The sequence below is a fragment of the Crocodylus porosus genome, unplaced genomic scaffold, assembly GCF_001723895.1.
Source record: "Crocodylus porosus isolate Cpor-Errol unplaced genomic scaffold, CroPor_comp1, whole genome shotgun sequence".
Classification (NCBI taxonomy): domain Eukaryota; kingdom Metazoa; phylum Chordata; order Crocodylia; family Crocodylidae; genus Crocodylus; species Crocodylus porosus.
The window spans coordinates 1,805,437-1,827,175 of NW_017728945.1; the positions used below are offsets into that span (position 1 = coordinate 1,805,437).

General features: G+C 49.5%; 2 protein-coding genes across 3 annotated transcripts; both read right to left on the reverse strand.

Annotated features, from left to right (window-relative positions):
• Nucleotides 1-2,087: 2,087 nt before the first annotated feature.
• On the reverse strand, nt 2,088-9,031 carry DOHH (deoxyhypusine hydroxylase/monooxygenase). Of its 2 annotated transcripts, XM_019550596.1 has the most exons (5): nt 8,986-9,031; nt 8,457-8,790; nt 6,571-6,647; nt 5,397-5,634; nt 2,088-3,339 (listed from the first exon to the last, which is right to left on the reverse strand). In XM_019550596.1, the coding sequence occupies exons 2-5, from the start codon at nt 8,728-8,730 to the stop codon at nt 3,023-3,025; spliced, it is 906 nt and encodes a 301-aa protein (XP_019406141.1). In that variant the 5' UTR covers nt 8,731-8,790; nt 8,986-9,031; the 3' UTR covers nt 2,088-3,022. The 2 variants fall into 2 exon arrangements, with proteins under 2 accessions (XP_019406141.1, XP_019406140.1); XM_019550595.1 differs by lacking the exon at nt 8,986-9,031 and having other exon boundaries at nt 8,457-8,863.
• Nucleotides 9,032-12,366: 3,335 nt separating this feature from the next.
• LOC109320561 (putative nuclease HARBI1) lies at nt 12,367-15,628 on the reverse strand. Its single transcript, XM_019550699.1, has 2 exons — nt 15,437-15,628; nt 12,367-13,836 (listed from the first exon to the last, which is right to left on the reverse strand). The coding sequence occupies exons 1-2, from the start codon at nt 15,581-15,583 to the stop codon at nt 12,715-12,717; spliced, it is 1,269 nt and encodes a 422-aa protein (XP_019406244.1). The 5' UTR covers nt 15,584-15,628; the 3' UTR covers nt 12,367-12,714.
• Nucleotides 15,629-21,739: the final 6,111 nt, after the last annotated feature.

A 21,739-nucleotide genomic window follows, 5' to 3' on the forward strand; every position in this document is an offset into this window, starting at 1 on the left:
TTTCCCTGCTCCTAGATTGAAACAAAGAGTATTAAATAAGCAAAGGGGAAAAAAAAAGCGAAGATGGTCCTGATTGGGGAGGGGAGAAGTGCAGTTTCCTGGCAAGCGCGCAGTCATCTCATTCGGCTGTAGATCTCATGTGAATTCTGCAGCTGAAATTGGCTGGAGCAGGGGCTTTTCTCACCACCCTCCTTGTGGGAAGAACAAGTGGGGGTGGATTTCATGAAGACCTCTCCTGTCTGGCCCTGGCTGCCCCTCTGGGGCCGACACATTTGCCAGCACAGCACATTTGCCAGCACACGGCAATGCCGCCCAGCCAACATTCCCAGGGGAGTCCAGGCTGCTATGAATCGCCCAAACTGGAGAAGACAGCCAGCCAGGGGTGTGAGCCTTCCAGCTCACCTGAAATGACACTAGCTCTAGGTGTTTGTGAAGCAGCGTTTGCCAAGAGCCAGTGTGTAGGCTGTCAGCTAAGCCCTAAGCACAGCAGGGACTTTGCAGCTCAGGGGTTGCACCAGCTTCTCTTCTAGCGCTTCGTATCTCCACATTTGGACTTCACGCCACACTGGAAGTCAAGGGGTGCAGGATTTCTGAGTACTGGTCTAAGATGCACTCCTGTCTCAACTCCCCCGTCTCCCCAGCACAGGCCATGGGAGGCAGCAAGGCCCAGGACCAGATTTGCACATCTGAGTTGTCTTGGCCCTGTGGCTGTCACAGAGCTCCTGCATGCCACCCACCTGCATGCCAGCCCCCGAAGAATGACAGGCACTGGAGACTTGCACCTCCCTCCCCCGCAATGAGGGGGACACCAGAGCTGGACACAGAACGTAGTGGCTGCTCCCAGGAGAATGGCTGGAGAAGTATCAGCAGGTTTATGCACTAAGCGGATTGAGGATGAAGGGAGAATGAATCATAAATGGCTTTTGCCAAGTGAAAAGCATCTGTGAATAAAATGAACACAGCTGCTGCCTTGTGCCCCCTGCCCCCGAGCTGAGAACTGCAGTGCCAGGGCCTAGCACTGGGGTAGCCCAGACAGACAAGCCCAGGAAGCCCATCCTGAGCTGTCTTACCCTAGGCCACGTTGCAGCTGACTCCGAGCACACAGTTAGTGCTGAAATCAGGGCTTCCCCATAGGACGACACAAGTGTTTGAGGGCAGTTTGAGGGGGGAGGCAGGTTTGTCATGGGATTCAACTAGTTCTGTATTCTGGATTAAACCACCTGCTTGGAGCCCTGCTCCCAGCTGCCCTGCACTTGGGGATGCCACTTTGTAGCCTCCACTGCTGACTCTAGCTCCACACAGGCCTTTACTCTGGATTTCATCACAGCCCTGGCTCTCTCCATCATGTCTGCACTGCCCTATGCCCCCCCACTGCCCTGGGCCAAGGTCCTCCACCCAAGCACATTTAAGTGCCAAGCACCCCCCGAGCTAACATACCACTTGGCCCATAGCCCCTTCTCTCTGTTCATGCACTAGGACCCCCTCCCCTGACCTCATATGGGTCACATAGGAAACTGAGACAGTGTTTCTCAGCAGCTGTCTGTAAAGCAGCCAGTGCCATAAGGCCCCACTCAGGGAGGGAAGCTGGAGCACCACAGCACGCTCAGGGCGCGAGGATGGCAGGCTGAACTGGGTGAGAATTGGGCTCCTCTCAGTCCCATTCTAAGGCAGTGGTTCTTGACCATGAGTGGCGGAGACGCTGCAACAGCAAGCATGTACACACCCAATCCCTACTGCTCTTGGCTCCCTACACTGCAGCACAGGAAGGAAAAAGCCCCTCAGGTCAGCAAACAGGTGGGCTAAGGGCCCCTGACATTCCTGTGTCACTTGTGATCTGGAGCTAGTGCACATGGAAGTGGCTCAAGCACCACTGCCAGTGAAGACCACACCAGCCATGGGCAGGGGCAGTGGGCTGAAAAACACCAATCCAAGGAACCCGCAGGTCCAGTTACTGCTGTTCTCCATGCTCTGCTGCATATGGCAGGGCACTCAGGCCCCATGAAGTCAGAGGGAACCAGGAAGGCGTGTTCCACCCACACAGGGACAGAGAACAGCCCCACACCTCACTCAAGAGACAAAGGACAGAATCAAGTGTTGCAATGCCATTTACTCCCCTGCAGCATCTTCCCACACCTCATCAAAAACAAGCTTTTGGTTTGTTCACAAGGACCCCTAGGAATGCTATCTGCTCCAGACAGCTGGTCTAGGAGCCTTAGACAACAAAACACCTCAAGACAGCTGTCTGGCATCTCCCTCTTGGGCACACCCAAACCCAAGACGACAGAGCTGTGAAGGGCACTGCCAACACCCTGCAAATGGCAGGGTTTTGCAGACAGCAGGCAGACATGACTACTCCTGCTCCTAGTCACCAGTCCTAGCATGAGCCTAGCGGGCTCCACAGGGGCATAGTTAACATGAGGCAGTGGTAGCCTCCAGCCCGGGCCCAAACAGAGACTACAGCAATTCCCTCTAACACTACTTTAAACTCAGAGATACTGTAGCCAGGCACCCATGCAAGGGACCAGCCTTGCTTGGGGGATATAATCCCCAGCTGTTGTTTACAGGAGCTTGGGAACTGCAGAAACCCCCACTGCTGCCTGTGCACAGCTCCTCACAGAATGAAAAACCTCAGGCCATGGTTCGTTTTACCAGGAAACAAGCTCACTGAAGGACAACATGAGTCCCCAAGAGCACAGAACTGAGTCTGCAAGGCACCAAGACAACTCAGGAAGATCAGGTTCTGGCACCCCAGGGCTTGGATCTGGAGCCTGGCCCATCCCTTAGACTAAAACAAACAAGCTATAATAAGTTAGCAGTAGTGGCTGAAGCCTGGAACGCCACTGCTCTGCACCATGTGCTGCCATTATTTACACAGGGCAGAGTGACCAGCTGGATCTGGCATCACACCCAGTTTTCTGTGGTGTAAATTTGGCTGTGCAGGGGTGAAACCAGGCCCTGGGTTTACCCATTCCAGCCACTGCCTTCTGCAGGCATGTGGACCCACAGAGGCAGAAGCCCCTGCTTAGCTGGAGGCCTGAAGCTTGCTTAGTCCATCCGCATACTGGAACTCTGTGCTGTTCTCATAGTTGTACATGTCCAGAGCCACCTCACAGCTCTCCCGCACCACCCGCTCCTTGTCCTGGGCGTAAGCCCGCAGGGTCTCCAGGCAGGATGCCTGGGCGATGGATCCCAGTGCCTCAGCACACTCGTGACGCACCATGGGGTTCTCCTCTACTCTTTCCAGCGCTGCGGTAAGCTGGGGGACACAGGCCTCATGCTGCATTTGCCCTAGGACGTAACCGATCTCATGTCGGAAGAGGGCGCTGCTGCACTTCAGACCTGTAGAAAGCAGGAAAGGGAGAGTGAATTACTGGAGCAAACACACCGTGAAGGGCCATCAGCATTGCAAAGCATTTTGGGGTGCTGGGCCCCATCTTGCACTGCTGCAACCACTCGTGGGGAAGGCAGCCAGAAAGAGCCCTTCACTAAAGGGGACTCCAGAGCCCAGGAACTGGCAATGGGTGGTGTATGAATGAGTTCGAATCCAGCTCATGTCACCCAGAGGTGTGGTGGTCAACATGAATGAGTCAGGTGGGTCGCAGCTTGCGTCTAACCTTATGGCTTCTGTTGTTGGAGTAAAAGTAGTCAGGGAGGAGGTATTGTGTCAGGGTCTCTAAGAGTCTGTCCTGGCCTGGGTCCAGTATTCATAAGACACACTGGAGGGTAGGACCAGGATCAAGAATGACTGGAGAAATGCCCCCCACCTTCTCCCATTCAAAAGAAGGAAAAAAAAAAATCAAATGAAATTCAGTGAGGACAAATGCAAACTCCTGCCCTTCAGACAGAACATCCACATGCAAAAAAACAGACTGGCAAACAACTGGCTAGACTGCACTATTGAAGAAAGGACCTCATATTTATTGTGGACCACAGGCTGAATGAGTCAGTGTGCTTTTGCTGAAAAAAAAGTCAACTGCGTATTGGGGCTGTATTAGTAAGAATATCACTTGCAAATCCAGAGAAGTGATCCTTCCAGTCAGTTTAGCACTGATGAGGCCTCACTTCGAGTACTGCGTTCAGTTTAGGGCACTCCATGTCAAGGAAGATGCAGACAGACTAAAGAGTCCAGTAAGAGTAAAAATAAAAGGATTAGAGGTCTGGAAAATGTGACTTATGAGGAAAGGCTAAAAGAACTGACATTATTTTGTCTGAAGAAGAGAAGACAGAGGGGATTTGATAACAGTCTTCAAACCCCTGAAGGGTGGTTCTAAAGAAGATGGAGACAGATTTATCTATAGGCGCATGGGATTGAACAAGGAACAATGGTCTCAAATTACAGTGAAGAAATTTAGGTTGGAGATTAGAAAGAACTTTCACCATGAGGCTGGTCATACATTAGAAAAGGCTACCTAGAGGGGTGTGGGGTCTCCATCCTTGGAAATCTGAATATCAGGATAGACAGACACTTGTTTAAGATGATTTAGAAAAGGATGATCCCATCGTTAGGAGAGGCTTGGACTACGTGACCTCCTGAGGTCCCTTTTCTATGAATTTTAGCAGGATCATGGGTAACTGCCCTTCTCTAGTCGTGGCTGCAGAGAGCTGCCATAGCACCAGCATGCCCTACAGCAGGGCTTGGCAACATCCAGCCCATGAAGCCAAGCAGCAGGGAGCTGCTGCCCAGCTGCCAATTCTCTCTGCCCCCCAGGTGTAGCTTGAGTGTGGCTCCCTGCTGCCCATCTCCAGCATAGGCACAGGCAAAACTCCCACCACCAGAATACAAATCAGTGCCCAGCCCCTGACCTCCCACACACCAAAAGCCTGCATCAGACCAGAGCTGAGCTGTTTCAGCCCATGGCTCTGAAAGATCGATGACTGTTGCCCTAGAAGGCAAAAAGCTTCTTCGAAGCAGAGGTGGAAACACCATGAGCATCTCAGAACACACTGCAAGGTTTGGACAAGTCTTTAGGGATGATAGCTAGTTCATAAGGACTCTGTCTTGTGTTTGGTGAGAAGGGACTGGGTAGAAGTGCTCACAGCAGTCCAGCAGGGCTCATTCAGGACACTAGCGCTGCAAGGGAGCCAAGAATCCAAGTGGGACAATATACTAGGGTTAATTAGGAAACATGGCGGAAGGGGCTCATTTGACCTTTTTGGACCAGGGAGGGCTGAGTGTGCTAACTGGAGCAGGGCCACCCGTCTTTACCCAAAGTGACCCCTAGTGGACAGCATTAGGAAAAGCACCAATAAAACTTCGCCAGGCCCACGCCTATGAGCGACGGATCCCAGGGATAGCCAGAGCTGGGGCAGGCAGGTGGATCCCTGGACTCACTCCTATGAAGATCCTGCAGAAGGGAAGAGAAACCAGAGTACTTCAGCAATCAAGGCTCTCTCACCATCTGCCAGCGCCAGCACAGCAGCCTCGCCCCCGATGTTCCTCAGGGCAAACATGGCCCGATAGCGATCAAACAGTGGGCACGACTCATCCAGGAGGGTGTTTCGCAGCTTGGCAATGTCCTCCTCCTCGGCAGGGGGAGCAGGGTCCACAGACAGGTAGGGATTGGTGCCTGGGGCTTCCTTGTTCTTCTGCAGCCATTCAAGCCTCTTAACTGCAAGCTGGCATGTCTCTGCTACCTGTAAAACAGAAGACAAGCTTGGCTGGGATCCCTCAGGGTCAGAGAGAACATACCTGGAGATCGGGGTGCCCAGCCCACAGGACTGGCAGTCACAGCTCCTGGCTCCTTTCCCAGTTCTGCCACTGCAGATGAGTCACCTCCCTGCTCTGTAAGCCCCGTCTCCTGCCTCTGCACAGTATGACTCAAGTTACCAGCCCACCAAGAATGAGGTACACACCACACATGGCATTTAGTCCAAGGGCAGGGGATAGTTCTCTGCCATGTTCCTAACAAAACAGGACCTAAACCTTGACATGGGAGCTACCAGGCTATAAACCCCTCCTCCTCCTCCAGGCTAGAACAGCATAGTTCCTAAGAAAGAATTTACTTCCTAGACACATGCTTCCTGGACATGCGCACAAACATGATGTCAAGAGGAGGCCAAGGACTGGGGCTACAAAAATCAAGTTCTGCTATTCCCCATTGACATGGCCCCTCTAGGGCAACAAGTAGAGGAAACAAACCTGAGTTCATCTCTTCCGTAGCTACTAAGAGGTCTTCAGGTCTAAACTGTCATCCACAAGAAAAAGACCATGTGAAGAAAATGTGTGTCTGCCTATCAGCACAATATCCCCAACTATTGCAGGGCTATAGCACAATATCCCCACCCCAAGCACTGCAGCAGCACCTGAAGAACCCTGGGAGAACGGAGCTCCATGGTGGTGGATACTGAACAAAAACACAGAGCAGGAACCTGCCCAAAGGTCTTAGCATCCAAACAGAAGCAAGACAGCAGGGCAAATCCAAGACAACGATACACAGGTCACTCAGTAGACTGCTTGCAGAGCTGTGGATAGAACCCAGGCCTCCTAAATCCCAGCCTTTCCCATTGCAGCAGCAGTATTAGTGGTGTTTATACGTCCCACGGGAGGCGTCAGCTCAAGGGAAGCTTTACCTCGACAACTGGGTCTTCAGAATAATGTTTCAGAACATCCAGCACATCGGGATTTCCAATAGCTCCCAAGGCTTCACCTTAAAGAAAGGGCAGAGGAGGTTACCAGCTGGTACAGATGCCTGCAGATGCACAGGAATTTCATGGCTTTATGCCACTGTTGTCACCTTTTATACAACCAAGCGCTTCCTTAGTGCAGATCTGACTGCAATGCTCATGAAGAGCAGCTCCCAAGCTAATGACAAGTGACAGTTTGAGTCCAACTCATAGTAAAGATCTGGTTAAAAGGGTTGTGGGATAAACATATATACCGCGATCTCCAGATCAGGGGTCAACAACATTTTTGGCCGAAGTGCCAAAAATACCCCAACCTCAACCTATGCTTCAACTTGATGAGCCAGGGACAGCAGGGGAGCTGAAAGGGGCTCACTCCTCATTGCTGACAGCAGGTGCACACACACCCCTGGGTTGCACTGCCTCAGCAGCTTTCCTGCCCTACACCCTGAGGCACACATGCAACCACTGCCAGCCATGGAGCTTGACCACTCGCAACAAGCAGATTGCAGAAAGTTACACCAAGGCCTTGAGCCCCAGCCTGGCTCCACAGCCAGTGATAGCTGCACACGTGCCCAGGGGCACACAGCAAGGAAGGGCATCACAACCCCATCCCCTCCCTTGCTGTCTGCCCAGAGGCATGCATGCTCCTGTTGCCAGCAATGAGCCAGGCAGGCCTAGGCTCTGCAAACTTTGCATCCTCCCAGCTGACTGCCACAAGCTCTGGGCAGGCCCCTGCTGCCTGCCACAGAGCCTGGGCTGCTTGCAGCAAGGAGGCTGCAAGCCACTGCCCCAATGTTTAAGGAGTGCTGGCCCTGCTCACTGCTGGTGGTTGTTGCATGCACACTTCCAGAAAGACAGTGAGAGAGGGGCCACGGCTGCACTGCCCCATCCCCTTCCCCACTGTGCACCCCTAGGTATATGTGCAGTCACCACTGGCCATGGAGCCAGGCCAGAACTCCAGATCCTGGTGCACCAGTCGCAGGCCCCTGGCTGCCTGCCACAGCCAGCCCGGGCTCTAGGCAGCTGCTGTCTGCCATGGAGCCAAGGGTGCTCACAGCAGGGCTTGTAGCCTCCTCGCTGCCTGCTGGAAGCACACCTGGGCTGTGGTGTGCCAAGCAAAACGGCATCACGTGCCATGGCATCCCAGAGCCCTTCTATCCAGATCTTTACTCTGAGGTGCTGGAGGTTGCCAACCCCTGGTCTATGTCTTTATTTGAGAGGAGTCTGGCAAGCTTTCCAGATTTTTTAATACCACTGAAGACTGGATATAAGCAGACACATCACACCACCACACATGCCTCTTTGTTTCTCATATCACCAGACCTAGCCTCAAGAACGATCACAGAAAAGGCGCTGAAAATGAGTGGGGCTTTGGTGCTGCCCCTAAAGGTGCCAGGTACTGCAGTCAGGCGGTGAGGTAGGTGCAGCACAGAGTCTACATGTGCATTAATGTGCTTTAGTTACTATGCATTAAATCTAGCGCCTCCATTGTGAGGTACTAGGAAAATGTGCATTAGCCTGGCTTTTTTAAGTGACACTTAATGCACATTAACCTATTTTAACGTGCATTAAGTAAAAAGCTCAGCTTACATGACACTTTAATGTGCATTAAAATAGGCTAATGTGCATTAAAACACTCACTAGGTACAGGAAGAAAGCTGGCATATTATTCCCCTAACAGAAGCAGGGACCTTGCTGCTCTCCAAATTGAGCTTCAATCCCTGGCCCTGTGCAGCCCCCAATTACACCTCTTCTGGGCTGAATTGAGAGGCATCTTGCCACAGACTTCACTGGAAACAGGACTGAAGCCTCACAGATGTATGCTCTGGTACCTGCTTCGTGCCTGACCATGGGCTCCTGGCTGGTGTCCTTCAGCACCTGGATCAGGACGGGGATGGCACACTCGTCCTGCATTTGTCCCAGGCAGTAGGCCAGCTCATGCTTCAGAAGGGCAGACTCGTCCCCGAAGCCCCGGCTGATCCAGTCAATGGCTGCACGACCCCCTAAGTTGCGCAGGGTGAAGAGGGCTCGGAAACGAGCCTTCAGGGGCTGTGAGGCATCCACCAGCATCCTGCCAATGGCCTCTACGTCCTTCTCGGGCACCATGGCGGGGGGCAGGCGGGGCCCTGCTGCCCAACCGCTCCTGCCAGTCACACGCTGCAGAACCTGGGCAGGGAGAAGAGGGGACGGGCTGCTCATCGGCTCCCCACAGCTCAGCACCGGGCAGTGCCAAGGACTGAACAACAGACACAGGCAGCGAAGGGCCCTGCTCCTGCGAGCGCCTCGAGTGACAGGGCCCAGGGCAGGTTTGGGGCCCTGCGGCTGCTGGACCCACCAGCCCCGACCGGACCCCGCACTCACCGCACGCCACGCACAGCCCCGCGCCGCTCCTCCCGTCAGCCCCTGCGGCGGAGCGCACCATACGGCCCCTGGGGGGGGCTCCCTCGCATAGCAGGCGGCGGCGCGGAGGTGTCACGTGACGCGCGCGACGCAAATTCCCCCCCTCCGCCAAGGTGGAGTTGGTGCGTTCCGTCCCGCACTTGTACCCCCTCCCCCTTCGCCATAGCGAGGCCGGAGAGTGGGCATGCGCAGAAGCTTTAACTCAAGTCATCCTCCCTGGGCTCGCCTCGCTTTGTCCGTGCTCCTTGAGTTGCCTGTGGCCGGTGGTACCGCCATCTTGACTGAGGGCAGCGTCTGACTTCAAGGCCTGTTCAAAGTAGTGGGAAACAGTCACCATTTTGTCTAAGGGCAAAAAGTCATGGAGCTCCCGGGGGTGCGGGAGCCGCAAGACTCGCTCCTTTTTTTTTTTTTTTTTTTTTTTAAATAAAAGGTCCAAGACCGGGCGATTTGCCACGGGCGGGGGGTGGCAGCCGTGGCCTGCCAGGCACTTCCGCGGATGTGCAAACGAGGCCCTAAACTTTGAGCAAACTCTCGAAGATGAGATTTTATTAAATTACAAATTTGGGTTTTTTTAATCAAGAGGAATAACTCGCCTCCCAGCTGCAGGGAGCATGGTTTGTGCACATGTCACCTGCAGCACTAGCTCTTGATCCCGATCGCGGCCTTTGGGCATCACTGTAATCAAGGCCCAATTTTGGAGATCCTGTGTGTCACACACCCCTTTCCTCATGCCACATGCACCCACCCTGTGCTGTGGGATCAGCTTGTTTCAGCTGCGGATGGGGCAGGGCTGGCAGCAGTGACAACTGATTGCAGAAAATGAGGGTTGAAGGGACCTCAGGAGGTCACATCTAGTCCAACCCCCTGCTCCAAGCAGGACCAGCCCAACTACATCATCCCAGCCAAGGCTTTGTCTAGTGAGGTCTTAAAAACCTCCAAGGATGGAGATTGCACCACCTGTTCCAGTGTTTCACCAGCCTCCTAGTGAGAGATTTTTTCCTAATATCCAACTTAAACTTCCCTTTCTGCAGCTTGTGCCCATTGCTCCTTCTGTCATCTGCCCCCACTGACAACAGTCCAGCTCCATCCTCTTGGCACCCCTCTGCAGGCAACTGAAGGCTACAGTCAAAGCCCCTCTGGGTCTTCTCTTTTCCAAACTAAATAAGCCCAGTTCCCTCAGCCTCTCCTCAGAAGTCATGTGCTCCAGCCCCCAAACCATTTTTGTTGCCCTCCCCTGGACTCTCTCCAACTTGTCCACGTGTTTTTTGTAGTGCGGGAGGGCCAAAACTGGACACAGTACTCCAGATGTGGCCTCTTCAGTGCTGAAAAGAAGGAAATAATCACACCCCTTGACCTGCTGTTAATGATCCTACTAATGGAGCCTTCTTTGTGACAAGCTTAGTGTCACTGTTGGCTCTTATTCAGCTTGTTGTCCACTATAACCCCCAGGTCTTTTTCTGTAGAGTTGCTGTTAGCTAGACTCTAGTCTGTACCAGTGCATGGGATTGTTCCATCCTAAGTGCAAGACTTTGCATTTCTCGTTATTAAACTTCCTGAAAACATATTTTGGTTCAATCCTCCAATTTGTCTAGGTCTCTCTGAATCCCAGCCCTACCCTCCAGTGTATCTACTATTCCCCTCAGCTTGGTGTCATCCATACACTTATGGAGGGTGCACTCTACCTGATCTTCCAGATCTCTGATGAAGCTATTGAACAAAACCAGTCCCAGGACTAACCCTTGGGGCACTCCATTTGACACCAGCTATGAACTAGACAGCAAGCCACTGAATACTCTTTGAACCCAACAATCCAACCAGATTTCTATCCATCTGACAGTCCATTCATCCAACCCTTACTTCCTTAGCTTGCTTGCAAGAATGTCGTGGGCGACCATATCAAAAGTCTTGCTAAAGTCAAGGTATATCACATTCGCTGCTCCCCCTGCATCCACAGTCATACCATCATAGAAAGCAATCAGGTTGGTCAGACATGAGTTGCCCTTGGTGAATCCATGCCAACTGTTTCTAATCACCTTCTTCTCCTCCAAGAGCATCGAAATGGATTCCTTGAGGACCTGCTCCATGATTTTTCTAGGGACTGATGTGAGGCTGACTGGTTTGTAGTTATCCACACTAGAATTTATCATGGACATAAAGCTCATCACTTGTCTTGCACCCATAGCCCTACAAGCACTACTGTAGGCCACAGACCCTTGTTCTAAAGGCCCAAATATCCCTTTACAGCTTATATTGCAGAGCCAAAGTGCTAGATTTCCATGGAAAAGCAGGTTGTTGACCCCAGGCACAAACATGGGATATTAAAATGACTAACATATTAGTATGTCTGTAGCAATACTGAAGGTCAGAGCAGGGTGGCACATTGTAATACCAGAAAGCTTGTCTAGCAAAAAGAGAAAGGTATCAGCACATGAGGATAAACACAGTCCTGATGAAGCAGCATCTCTAAAGAGGGTCAGCCACATGGGGCCTGAGTCTTTTTGAAAGATCATTTCCCTCTTAAAGCAATCCCATAGCTCTGACCACTTGCCACTGCCTTGTCTCCTTTTTTTATTTTTGTGCTCCTGAAGGCTGCCCTGTGCAACTACCTACCCAGTACAGATATGCCACACACATGAACCAACCCCCACACCACACACACTCACTACTCCACTAACCCTCAGCTTTAACCAGGACTGGAAGGGCCCCTGTTACTCCAGAGAACAACTCATAACATTGCTTTCACGGACAGATGAGTCAAGAGGAAGGAACTTTTATCTAAAACCAAGAAGTCAGTCTCCATGGCTAAGCAACATGGAGGGGAAGCCTATCTTAGTGAATACAGTACTAAACTAGGAGTCTCCAGACCCAGATTCTAATCCCTGCTCTGCTACTGACATTAAGCAAGTCACTTCCCTTCTTTGTGCCTTTGTTTCCCATCCTCTCAGCTTATCTAGTTAGATAGTAACCTCCATGTTGCAGAAACCATTGCCTTGTATCTATCAGCACCCAGCGAAACAGGGTCCTGGCCTTGGGTGTGGCCTCTAGATGCTAGTGTAATATAGACAATACCTATTTAGTTCTTTGCTCTTTCAATCTGGCATTTTTGGAGCACCCATCACCACAGCATCTATCACCTGAGTCCCACCAGTTCTTTTCATGCACTCTACCAAGCAATCACCAGACACTAACAGTTTTCATCAGGGGCCAGCCTGACACCAAGACTGGTTTCACACTGATGACCTGGAAGTGAAAAGTCTCTTTTTCCAATTACCTGGAAATCTGGAGCCCCCCAGTTTATCCTTCACAGAAAACAAAAACAAAAAAAGAGACATACTTCTTTGTCCAAACCTAGATCCCCCATTTTATTTTTATATCACAGAACATGTCTCACATTTGTCCATATCCTAGAAGATTACAAGCATATGAAATACATTCCATTGCCTGAAATCTTTATGGCAAAAACTGTATAACCGTAACATAACTGACTTCCTCTGAACTGCACCTGGTGATGGGGCCAGGCTATCTCAGCTCCAACCTTGCAAGCCATCCTCGTTCCTCAGAAAGGTGTTGCAGCAGACACGAGTATGTCATTCCTGTTTAGCAGCCCTTGATTCCTGGGACACTGTTATGTTTATTAGAGTTAATCTAAAGTCCGAGAGCTGTAGCGTACGGTTGCTGCCTCTGTAGCCATCAGCCTTCTTTTCCACAGCTTTCAAAGTACTGGCACATGAGACCTCGCACTTGCTCAGCACTGCTGTCGTCCATGGATGTGGGCACAGGGTGACAAGGTTTTGGGATCTCTGCTGGCTCGATGACCTCCAGCCACTCATCATTGAAGGGGTTGTCATGTGCCTCGCATATGTTGTGCAGGGTGCAACAGGCAAGTATCACAGTGGGCAGCAGGTCCAGGCTACAGTCATTGCACTTCAGGAGGAACGGCCAGCGAGCCTTGAGGCACAGGAAGGCATTTTCGATCACGCTGTGGGCTCGCTTCAGGCAGCAGTTGAACTGAAGCTGCTGCTGGGTGAGTCTCCCATCTTCCTGGTAAGGCTTGAGTATCCAGTCTTGCAAAGGGTAAGACGCATCTCCCAGTAGGACATACTTTTGTGCCCTCCCCATGAAATGTTTTGGGGGGTTTGGGAACAAGTAGCCACCTCTGGCTAACACCCACAAGCTTGAACTCTCCAGCATGGCACTGTTCTCCATGCTGCCAGGGAAGCCAGCACAGACATCCCAAAACTGGCCTAACCCATCCACCACAGCCTGTGTGAGGATGGAGTGCCAGCCCTGGCTGTTGCAGTAGTCAACACTGAGGTGCAAAGGTGTGTTGATGGGGATGTGGAGGCTGTCCAAGGAACCGATGCAATGTGGGAATCCCCACCTGGCCCTGAAGATGCGCACCATGTTCTCCAGTTCCTTTTCACCGGGCAGGCGGAGGTAGACTGGCTTTAGCAGCAGGACAACCATGTAGCTCACCTCCTGGACACACTTCTGTACTGTGAAGGGGCCTACTCCAAAAAGAGGGTTAATAATCTGGTACTCTACATTGGTGGTCAAATGCCAAAGGGCCACAGCTACCCTCTTTTCCGGAGGCAGCACTGGGTGGAAGTGGATGCTGTGATGTGCCAGCTTGGGCCGCAGCTGGTTGCACACGTAGAAGAAAGTCTCCTTAGACATCCAGAACTTCTCCAGCCAGTCGTGGGGCTGGAAGTCTTTCAGGACCACCTGTTCCCACCAGTCAGTGTTCCTAATGCTGGGCCACGCGCGGAGGTGAAAGTAACAGTTGCTTCTGCATCGTCGTGCAATCAGGAGCTGAAATTTTACGTGGGAGATGATGACAGGCAAGAGGCAGTGTCTCTATCAGACATTTACTCTGGGATATAACAATTTGCAGCACTTTTATAATGCTGCATCTTCCAAGTGCTGTGCAGACAACCAATTTGTCCTCTCGACATACCTGGAGATTGGGTCAGTATTACCCCTGTTTGCAAGGGGAAAAACTGACTCACCCAGATGCTAAGTGACCAGCTCAAGGTAGTCAGTGGAGCTGGCTTTGGAACACAGTCATTCCTGACCTTCAGGCCATGCTCATTCCCCTTATCATACTATATATGCGAAAGACAAATTAATGAGACATAATGAACAGTATTAATGAGACATAATAACCCCAGTATTCTTTCCTGCCATGGCAGGGGGTCGGACTAGATGATCTGCTCAGGTCCCTTCCGACCCTAGAAACTATGAAACTATGAAACAGGAGGCAAAGGGCCTCTCAGATACAGATGGGACTCTAGAGACCTGGATTGTATTCCTGATTGCCCTCTGGGGTATCAAAGGCACCTCCCATCTATAAAATGGGGATAATAATATCATCCACTGTAAAGTATTTTGAAATTTGCAGCTGAAAAGTGCTGCATCAATTGTTATTAAGTCGCTTTGGGGCTTCTCACTCTTACTAGTCCCCAGAAGGTTCATAGATATCATCTCTCACTCTGCCTCCGTAACACCTTTAGCTTATGCATTGAATACATCCACCTTTGGGACACACCATAAAAGCCATTTAATAGCAGAAAGTAATAATAGGCAGTCCAGGACAAAAAAAACAGTACTGCAAAAAATAGCCCAACGTGCAATTAAAAATGCTGAGGGCCTTCTGGGCTGACAGAATGTAAGTACTAGAACTGGGCAAAATTTTCAGTCCCATGGGAAATTCCTTCCATTATCATTTATTTTGGTTCTGAATAGAGATGCAAAGTTAAAATGTTTCACAAAACAAACTTTCTGGGGACAGAAAACAGGAACATTATTTCCAGTGAAGCACAACGTCTTGTTTTGATTTCAGTTTTCTCCCCTTATTATTTGATTTTTCAACCAGGGTTTGGGAATCATGTTTAAGTGGCAACATAAAATAACTGCAGAGCTACAAATACAACCTGACAAGGACGTGCATCGCACTTTGCGTTTTAGCAACTAGCCTGCTCCACCAGACTTGAACAGAATTAGATGTCTCCAAGTCTTTTTCCTTCCTGGCCTCTCTCCTGGGGCTCCCCTTCTAATGTCCTTGTCATCCTCTCCTTTGCCTTCAACCCTGATCCTTCTACACCCTGGCTTGTACTAGTATGTCCTCCTCCACCCTGGCCTAGCTGTGTATGATGTACTGTACTAACTAGCCACATTATTACTCTTAAGGCCTTTTCCAATTCTTCCCACATGCTTGAGACCCAGTTAGATCTTTGTTGCACGCACAAGCACTGTCTGCAGGCAATGCCCCCCTTCCCCAGGGGTGCAGCAGCCAGCACTACACAGTAGAGCTATGCACAGACTGCAGGGCTGGATTTGGCCCTGGACCCCAGGTTAACTAAGTGCCTGGAGAGTAAGTCTTTCTTATTTTGCCTTCCACTGAGATACTCACTGCCATCAGTCTCTTTTGTCTCTGCATGTAATACTGCTGAAGCCAGACTGTCCTCTGCATCTCATCCCATCGCCCAGCCAACTCCCACTGAGGACTGGCCCTTCTCTTCATCAGCAGGTACAGCAACAGTAACAACGACTCCTGCATTTTCAAATTCAGAGGGTGACCTTCCCAGGAAGTAAACTGGATGAGCTCCTTGTGGGGTCAGAGCATGGCTAAGAAGCACAAAGGAGAGGGGAGGAAATGTCTTGGTAGCTGAGCTCCACCTACTGGCACTCAGAGCTTTCCCAGGGAACCTGTGAATGCAGAATTGTGGCCAGCACCTTCCAGAAATCAGAGGGCGGCTCTTAAGTTACAAACCATCTATTTAAAAACACACATGGCCTCACCTGGGGATGTACTCAGTTTTGATTTCTGGTTTTCATGCTCTAACACTATACATGTGGGTGGCAAATAGGGTAAGGCAGTGGTTTTCCTTTCAAATGCATATATAAAAAGTTCTCTTAATGTTGTATACATGTTTCTTTTATACAACCCAAAATAGTGATAGCAACCCCTTTTTAAAGTAAGATTTGGTTGTAAGGGAAATTCTTTACTGAAACAGCTGGAGACAGACATCCCCTGTGATTCCACTGACTCTCTCTCGGCCAAATTGACCGATAAAGCCAGCACTGAGCAGGAGCATGCTGCCTGAACAGGAATGGATCGGACTGCAGACTGTGCTGCAAGCCCAGGCTTTGGTACCAACTCTGCAACCACCCCTGCAGTTTTCACCCCCCTGTGGTGTAACATATACAACTGACATGAGTTTTGCTTTCAAGAATTTGGGGTGCAGTTCCCCCCAAACCCCTTTACCAACCTTCTTGAAACATGGCAGGTTTCATGTTCTCAGCAGTGGCTAGCACCCCTGCAAGTTTCATCCAAATCAGACAAAAAACAACAGAGTTATAGATACTTCATTGATTCCCCATTATACCCTATGGCCAAATCTCCGAGGTTGCGCCGAAGCTTCGGAGCTGCTTTGGCCGAATCGAAGCAGGAAACCAATCCGGAGCTTCGGATCAGATCCCTGGCATCTGAAGTGGCTGGATCCAAAGCTGAATCGAATAGCTGCCTATTTGCACAGGCCTAATGCATTTGAGCAGTCCCATTAAACTCAATGGGTCTCTTCTGAGCCAGAGGAGCCCGCACTTTTACACTCACAGTGCTTAAAAGTGTACGTGCCTTCTACTGAACAGGGATTTCAGGTTCTGTCCCAGGTATTTCTGTTCTACTTCCCAACTACATAGCCAGAGTCTGGATGGAATATGAAATGTTAAAACCAGCTGCTTGTTAATACCAGTGTGTTTTGTGAGGTATTGGTCATCTAGTGGTGTTGTTTAGAGTATTGCTGCTTTGGAGGTCTAACTTTATGTGTCATCTGAGATGGACTTGCAGTTTTGGTCCCTACTCAGAATGATAAGATGGTTGTGTCCTGCTCTCTTCACTGGGCTAGTCTAACCCCACTGCTGGGAGCCACATGATATAACATGTTTAATTTGCAGTTCAGTTGTAGATGACTGAAGGAATCTGTGTACAGAAACCTGCTGCAATATTATATTTTATGTTAATAATTTTTTCAAAATGTGAACTTTCCCTTCCTGACCAGTAGTGGATTCTGACAAAGGAGAAGCAGATATTTGGGGCTAGCCAGAAAAGCTGGTTCCAGTTTTTCCCCCCCAACAGCTTTATCTAAAATACCACCACAAAACAGAACAGGATGAAGTCTGCATGGACGCAGTGTCCTCCCCAAGCACCTCAGGGTATGTTGCAAGTTATGCTCACCTACTTTCAGTGTTCATCTTTAAGTTGATTTGCAGACACTGATGCAACATGTTCAGTTTTTGAAGTATTGGAGAAAAGCAGTTTCCAGTTTTACCAGCCTCTACCTCTCCTGCCAGCATTTGTGGGTTTTAGTATTCCCTTCCCTACACCATTTGGTGGGGAAAAAAATTGTACAAACAAAAGAACAAACTCAGCCAGATGCACACAGGCAGAGTCGTGAGCTAGTGCTGAACGCCACTGAATTCAGCAGGATTCCCAGGTGCAAAACTATGTCCTGTGCATTGGAGAGCCCTGCATGGCACATAGAAATTAGAAGACTTCTAACTATCAGGGGAATGGAGTTTTGGAAGGGTTTCTAAGTTGAGTTACAGGGGCAAAGAACCTGAATTGCTTAAAAATTAAACTTGATCAGTTTATGGAAGAGATGGTATGACAGGCCCTGGAGTTCTTGGTTCAACAATCAGTATGTATAATATGTGGAATCAAGTACAGGCAGTCCTTGACTTACAACGTTTTGAGTTACAACATTTTCCACTTGCAGTGTTTCTAAATTGACACCCTGTTTCAACTTTATGACATCAGTTTTGACTTTACAATGCTAGATCGATGCGACGCCAAGCCAGTGAACGATTTCGCTGCGTCACTCATCTCCCTGGAGAACATCTGTCCAAACTTCCTTGGACGCTTTCTTTAAGAAAGCAGACAAGGCTCCAGAAAAACCTGCAGCCAAGACTCCTGAGAAGGCTCTAGCCAACAACCCTTCAAAAAGTCTAACCAAGAGCCTTTCAAAAAGTCCAGCAAATTCACCTCAAACAAGTCCTTCCAAATTAATATGATTGCTATTTACAATATAAATACATTAATGTAGCTATAGTACTCGTCAATAATTGATATAAAATTCTGGGGTATTTTTGGTGAAAATATGGTATCAGGCCTTGGTTTAGGAACCGATCCCCCATTTATAACATTGTTTCTCATGAGAAAATTGGTTCCGAGTCACAATGTTTCAACTTGAGACTTGGTTCTCAGGAACCAATTGTGTCGCAAGTCTGAGGACTGCCTGTATTTGATTCTACGTATCAAACTGCACCCAGTTTTGAGTGCTGCACTTCAAGAGGGATGTGCACAATCTCAAGAGAGTTAAAGAGGAGGCCACTCGTATAGTCAGAGGCCTGCAGGCAGGGCCCTACGAGGAAAGACTGAGGGACCTGGATCCCTTCAGCCTTTGCAAAAGAAGGCTGAGAGGTGATCTTGTGGCTGCCTATAAATTCATCAGGGGACGATAGCAGGGAATAGGAAATGCTCTATTTATTAGGGCACCTCCTAGAGTAACTAGCAACAATGGCCACAAGTTGACAGAGAGCAGATTTAGGTTGGACATTAGAAAGAACTTCTTCACAGTAAGGGTTGCCAGAATCTGGAATGGGCTCCCAAGGGAGGGGGTGCTCTCCCCTACCCTGGGGGTCTTCAGGAGAAGACTGGACAAGGACCTAGTTGGGGCTGTCTGACCCCAGCACTCATTCCTGCCCAGGGCAGGGGGTTGAACTCAATGATCTGCTGAGGTCCCTTCTGACCCTAACATCTATGAAACTTTTTGCAATCCTTATGCTGACATACACAGGAAACTCTCTTGAGATGTGGTAGATGCCTGGCAGTCCCTTGTTTCAGGGCTTTTCCTGGACACACGCAGGGACACATGCAAGTATTTCCCTCGCCCCCTCATAAATACTGCCTGGTTTTCACAGGAGAGGCAGGAGTCTTCTCTGAAGCATTGGGCATTGGTCCTTGCTAAGGCCAAGAGGTTTTGATTGAGGTACACTGGTGGCCTTGCCACTACTTCAAGCATCATAGGTTCCTGGCTAGAGAGGCTTGCTCTTCCTTTCAGGGGCATACTCATGGTCAAATTTGAGGTCAGGAAGGAATTCTTTCCCAAGGTTAGATTGTCAAAGACTGTGGGGATTTTTTTTTTTTTTGCCTTCCTCTGTAGTATGAAGAGATATTAATCAACTACTTCCCCGTTGCTGAAGTGACAGGCCATTGGCAGAGCCCTCATCTCTCCTACTTTTCTCTATGTGGTGTTGTTGGGTGTTCCTGGCATTTCTATTTTTGTGCCCTATATCTGAGTGTGAGGGTCTGAAGGGGCAAATTTTAAGACCCTTTGGCTTGGTTCCCAGCAAGTGCAGGGGGTTGGATTTGATGGTCTAGCAGGCCCCTTCCAGACCTATACTGGAAAGTCAGAGCTTCCCCTTGTAGCCTCCTTCTCCAAGGGGCTGACTCATAAAAAGGAGGAATTAGTGGCTGGCAAATGTGGGGTATCCTGAATTTAATTGCTTAGCTCTCTCGCTTTTGTTTTCAATTATATACAGGACATCCAGGTAGCCAGCTGGCATTAGGGGCAACACAAGGGGCCCTGAGAAGGCAGGATGAGGGGAAGCAGGAACAAACTGTGATCAGAACTCAAATTCCAATTCTCTCCACAATCCTAGTAGCCAGAGCTCAGACACTCCCCCTATCCTGACCTGCACCCAGAACTCTGTCTTCAATTCCCCTTTGAGTCAAACCCAGAATTCAGCTTGCAATTCATTTCAATCTGCTCAGATTGAAAACTCAGGGGCAGATCATCCTCCCAAAACCTGCCGCAGAACCCTGATTCTGATTATCACCAAACTCCTAACCTGCACAGAATCTACACCCTGGTCCCTTCTTGGAGCTCAGGTATCAAACTGCTTCCTCCCCAGCTCACCCAACATTTGGGAAAGGTCAGGATTGAGCACAGTGGCATAACTGGTTCTAAATTGGTTATTTTTTAAAATGAATAAACTCAGCTTTCTTAGCCTCACTCTTGACTATTTGGTTGATTGTTAATAGGCATCCCTACAGAGTTGAGCCAAGTATCTGATTAATCACAGGAGATTGGGCTTTGTTAGAAATGTGGAAACCATATTACTATAGTTTATGGCATTACAGCAGTAAAAAGGAATAAAATAAAACAGTTTTGGACTCCACATTTTAATAACAACATGGAAAAATTAGAGAAGGTTCAAAGGCAGGCAACAAAATGATGAAGTGCTTGGAATGCAAGTCATATGAGGAGAGGTTCAAAGAAATAAGCCTGTTCAACTTGTGGAAATGTGATTAAGAGGGGATATGATACCAATCTTCAAATCTCTGAAGGGCTACCATAAAGAAGAGAGAAAACACCTTTTCTCCATTGTTGCTGAGTAGGACACATACCAGTGGGTTGAAATTGCAGTACGGTACACTTAGATTGGACATTAGGAAAAACTTCTTCACTGTCAGGTCTGTGAAGTGGACTGCAAAAGGAAGTTATATAATCTCTTTCACCAGAGGTTTTCTAGAAGAGCTTGGATAAGCGTTAGTCAGGGATGATCTAGGAGAAGCAAAGCCTGTAGTGTGTTCTGAAAGCAACAGTTGAAAGCTCAAGAAACTCCAGCAAAATACACATTGCTTGGAGATCATGAGACGAGCTCTGCAGCCCAGAGCAGGGGGAAACTGGAAAGGGCCAGGTTCAGCATTGGGTGAATGAAGAAGAGCTCTACAACCAGACTGGTCACAAGAGAAGATTAAAGGAGCTGGGGATAAGATGATAGAGAGTTCTGGCTCTGTAATCAGGGTGTGTATTATGTGCAGTTGTGTTCACAGTTCCCAGGCTGTAGTGCAGAGTGGAAAGTGTCTGGTTATTAACCCATGCTCCTGGGCTTTGCTGGTTACCACATGGGGCCAGGAAGGAATTTTTCCCCTTCCTGTTGCTACTGATGTCAGCATTTCCCTCTCCCTCCTCAGAAGCATTGGGTGTTCAGCTGTAGCCAAAGCTGGGACTTTGACTGGGTTGTATGACAGTGCTTCTACTAACTAGGACTACAAAATCCAGAGGTTCCTGGCTAGAGAGTCTTGTTACTCCAGTCAGGGTTAGATTGTTCACCACATCTGGGATCAGGATATACTCCACGGTTTTGAGATATACCCCATGATCAGATCAGCATGGACTGTGGGAGTTTTGTCTTCCTCTTTAGTAGGGGCACAGCCCTCTTCCTCGGATCTAGCAATGTCCTTGCAGTGGCAGGACATTAACATTGCCTTCATCCCACACTTTGCCTGTGGCAGATTAGGTGTTTTTGGTGCATTGTGTTGGCAGTTGCATAAGAGGGTTGTTCATGTAGTGTAAGAATGGGTTAGACCAGGGACCAGTCACCTTTTGCCAATGCAGCCAGAGCTTGTGACCTGGCCCTGGCTGCAGGCTGGAAGTCACACTTCCTTCTACCTCTCCCCTCCCCTCCAGCTGACAGCTGCCTCACCTTTGCTACAGATTCCTGACCTCTCTGCAGCAAAGAAAGTACAGACACTGCAAAGCACTAGAAAGGGCCTGGGCAGCATGGCAAAACTCCGTGCCACCAATCCCCTGGGCCAGATTGGAGTTTGCAGGCTGGATTAGACCTCTGCAGGTTGGATCCAGCACAC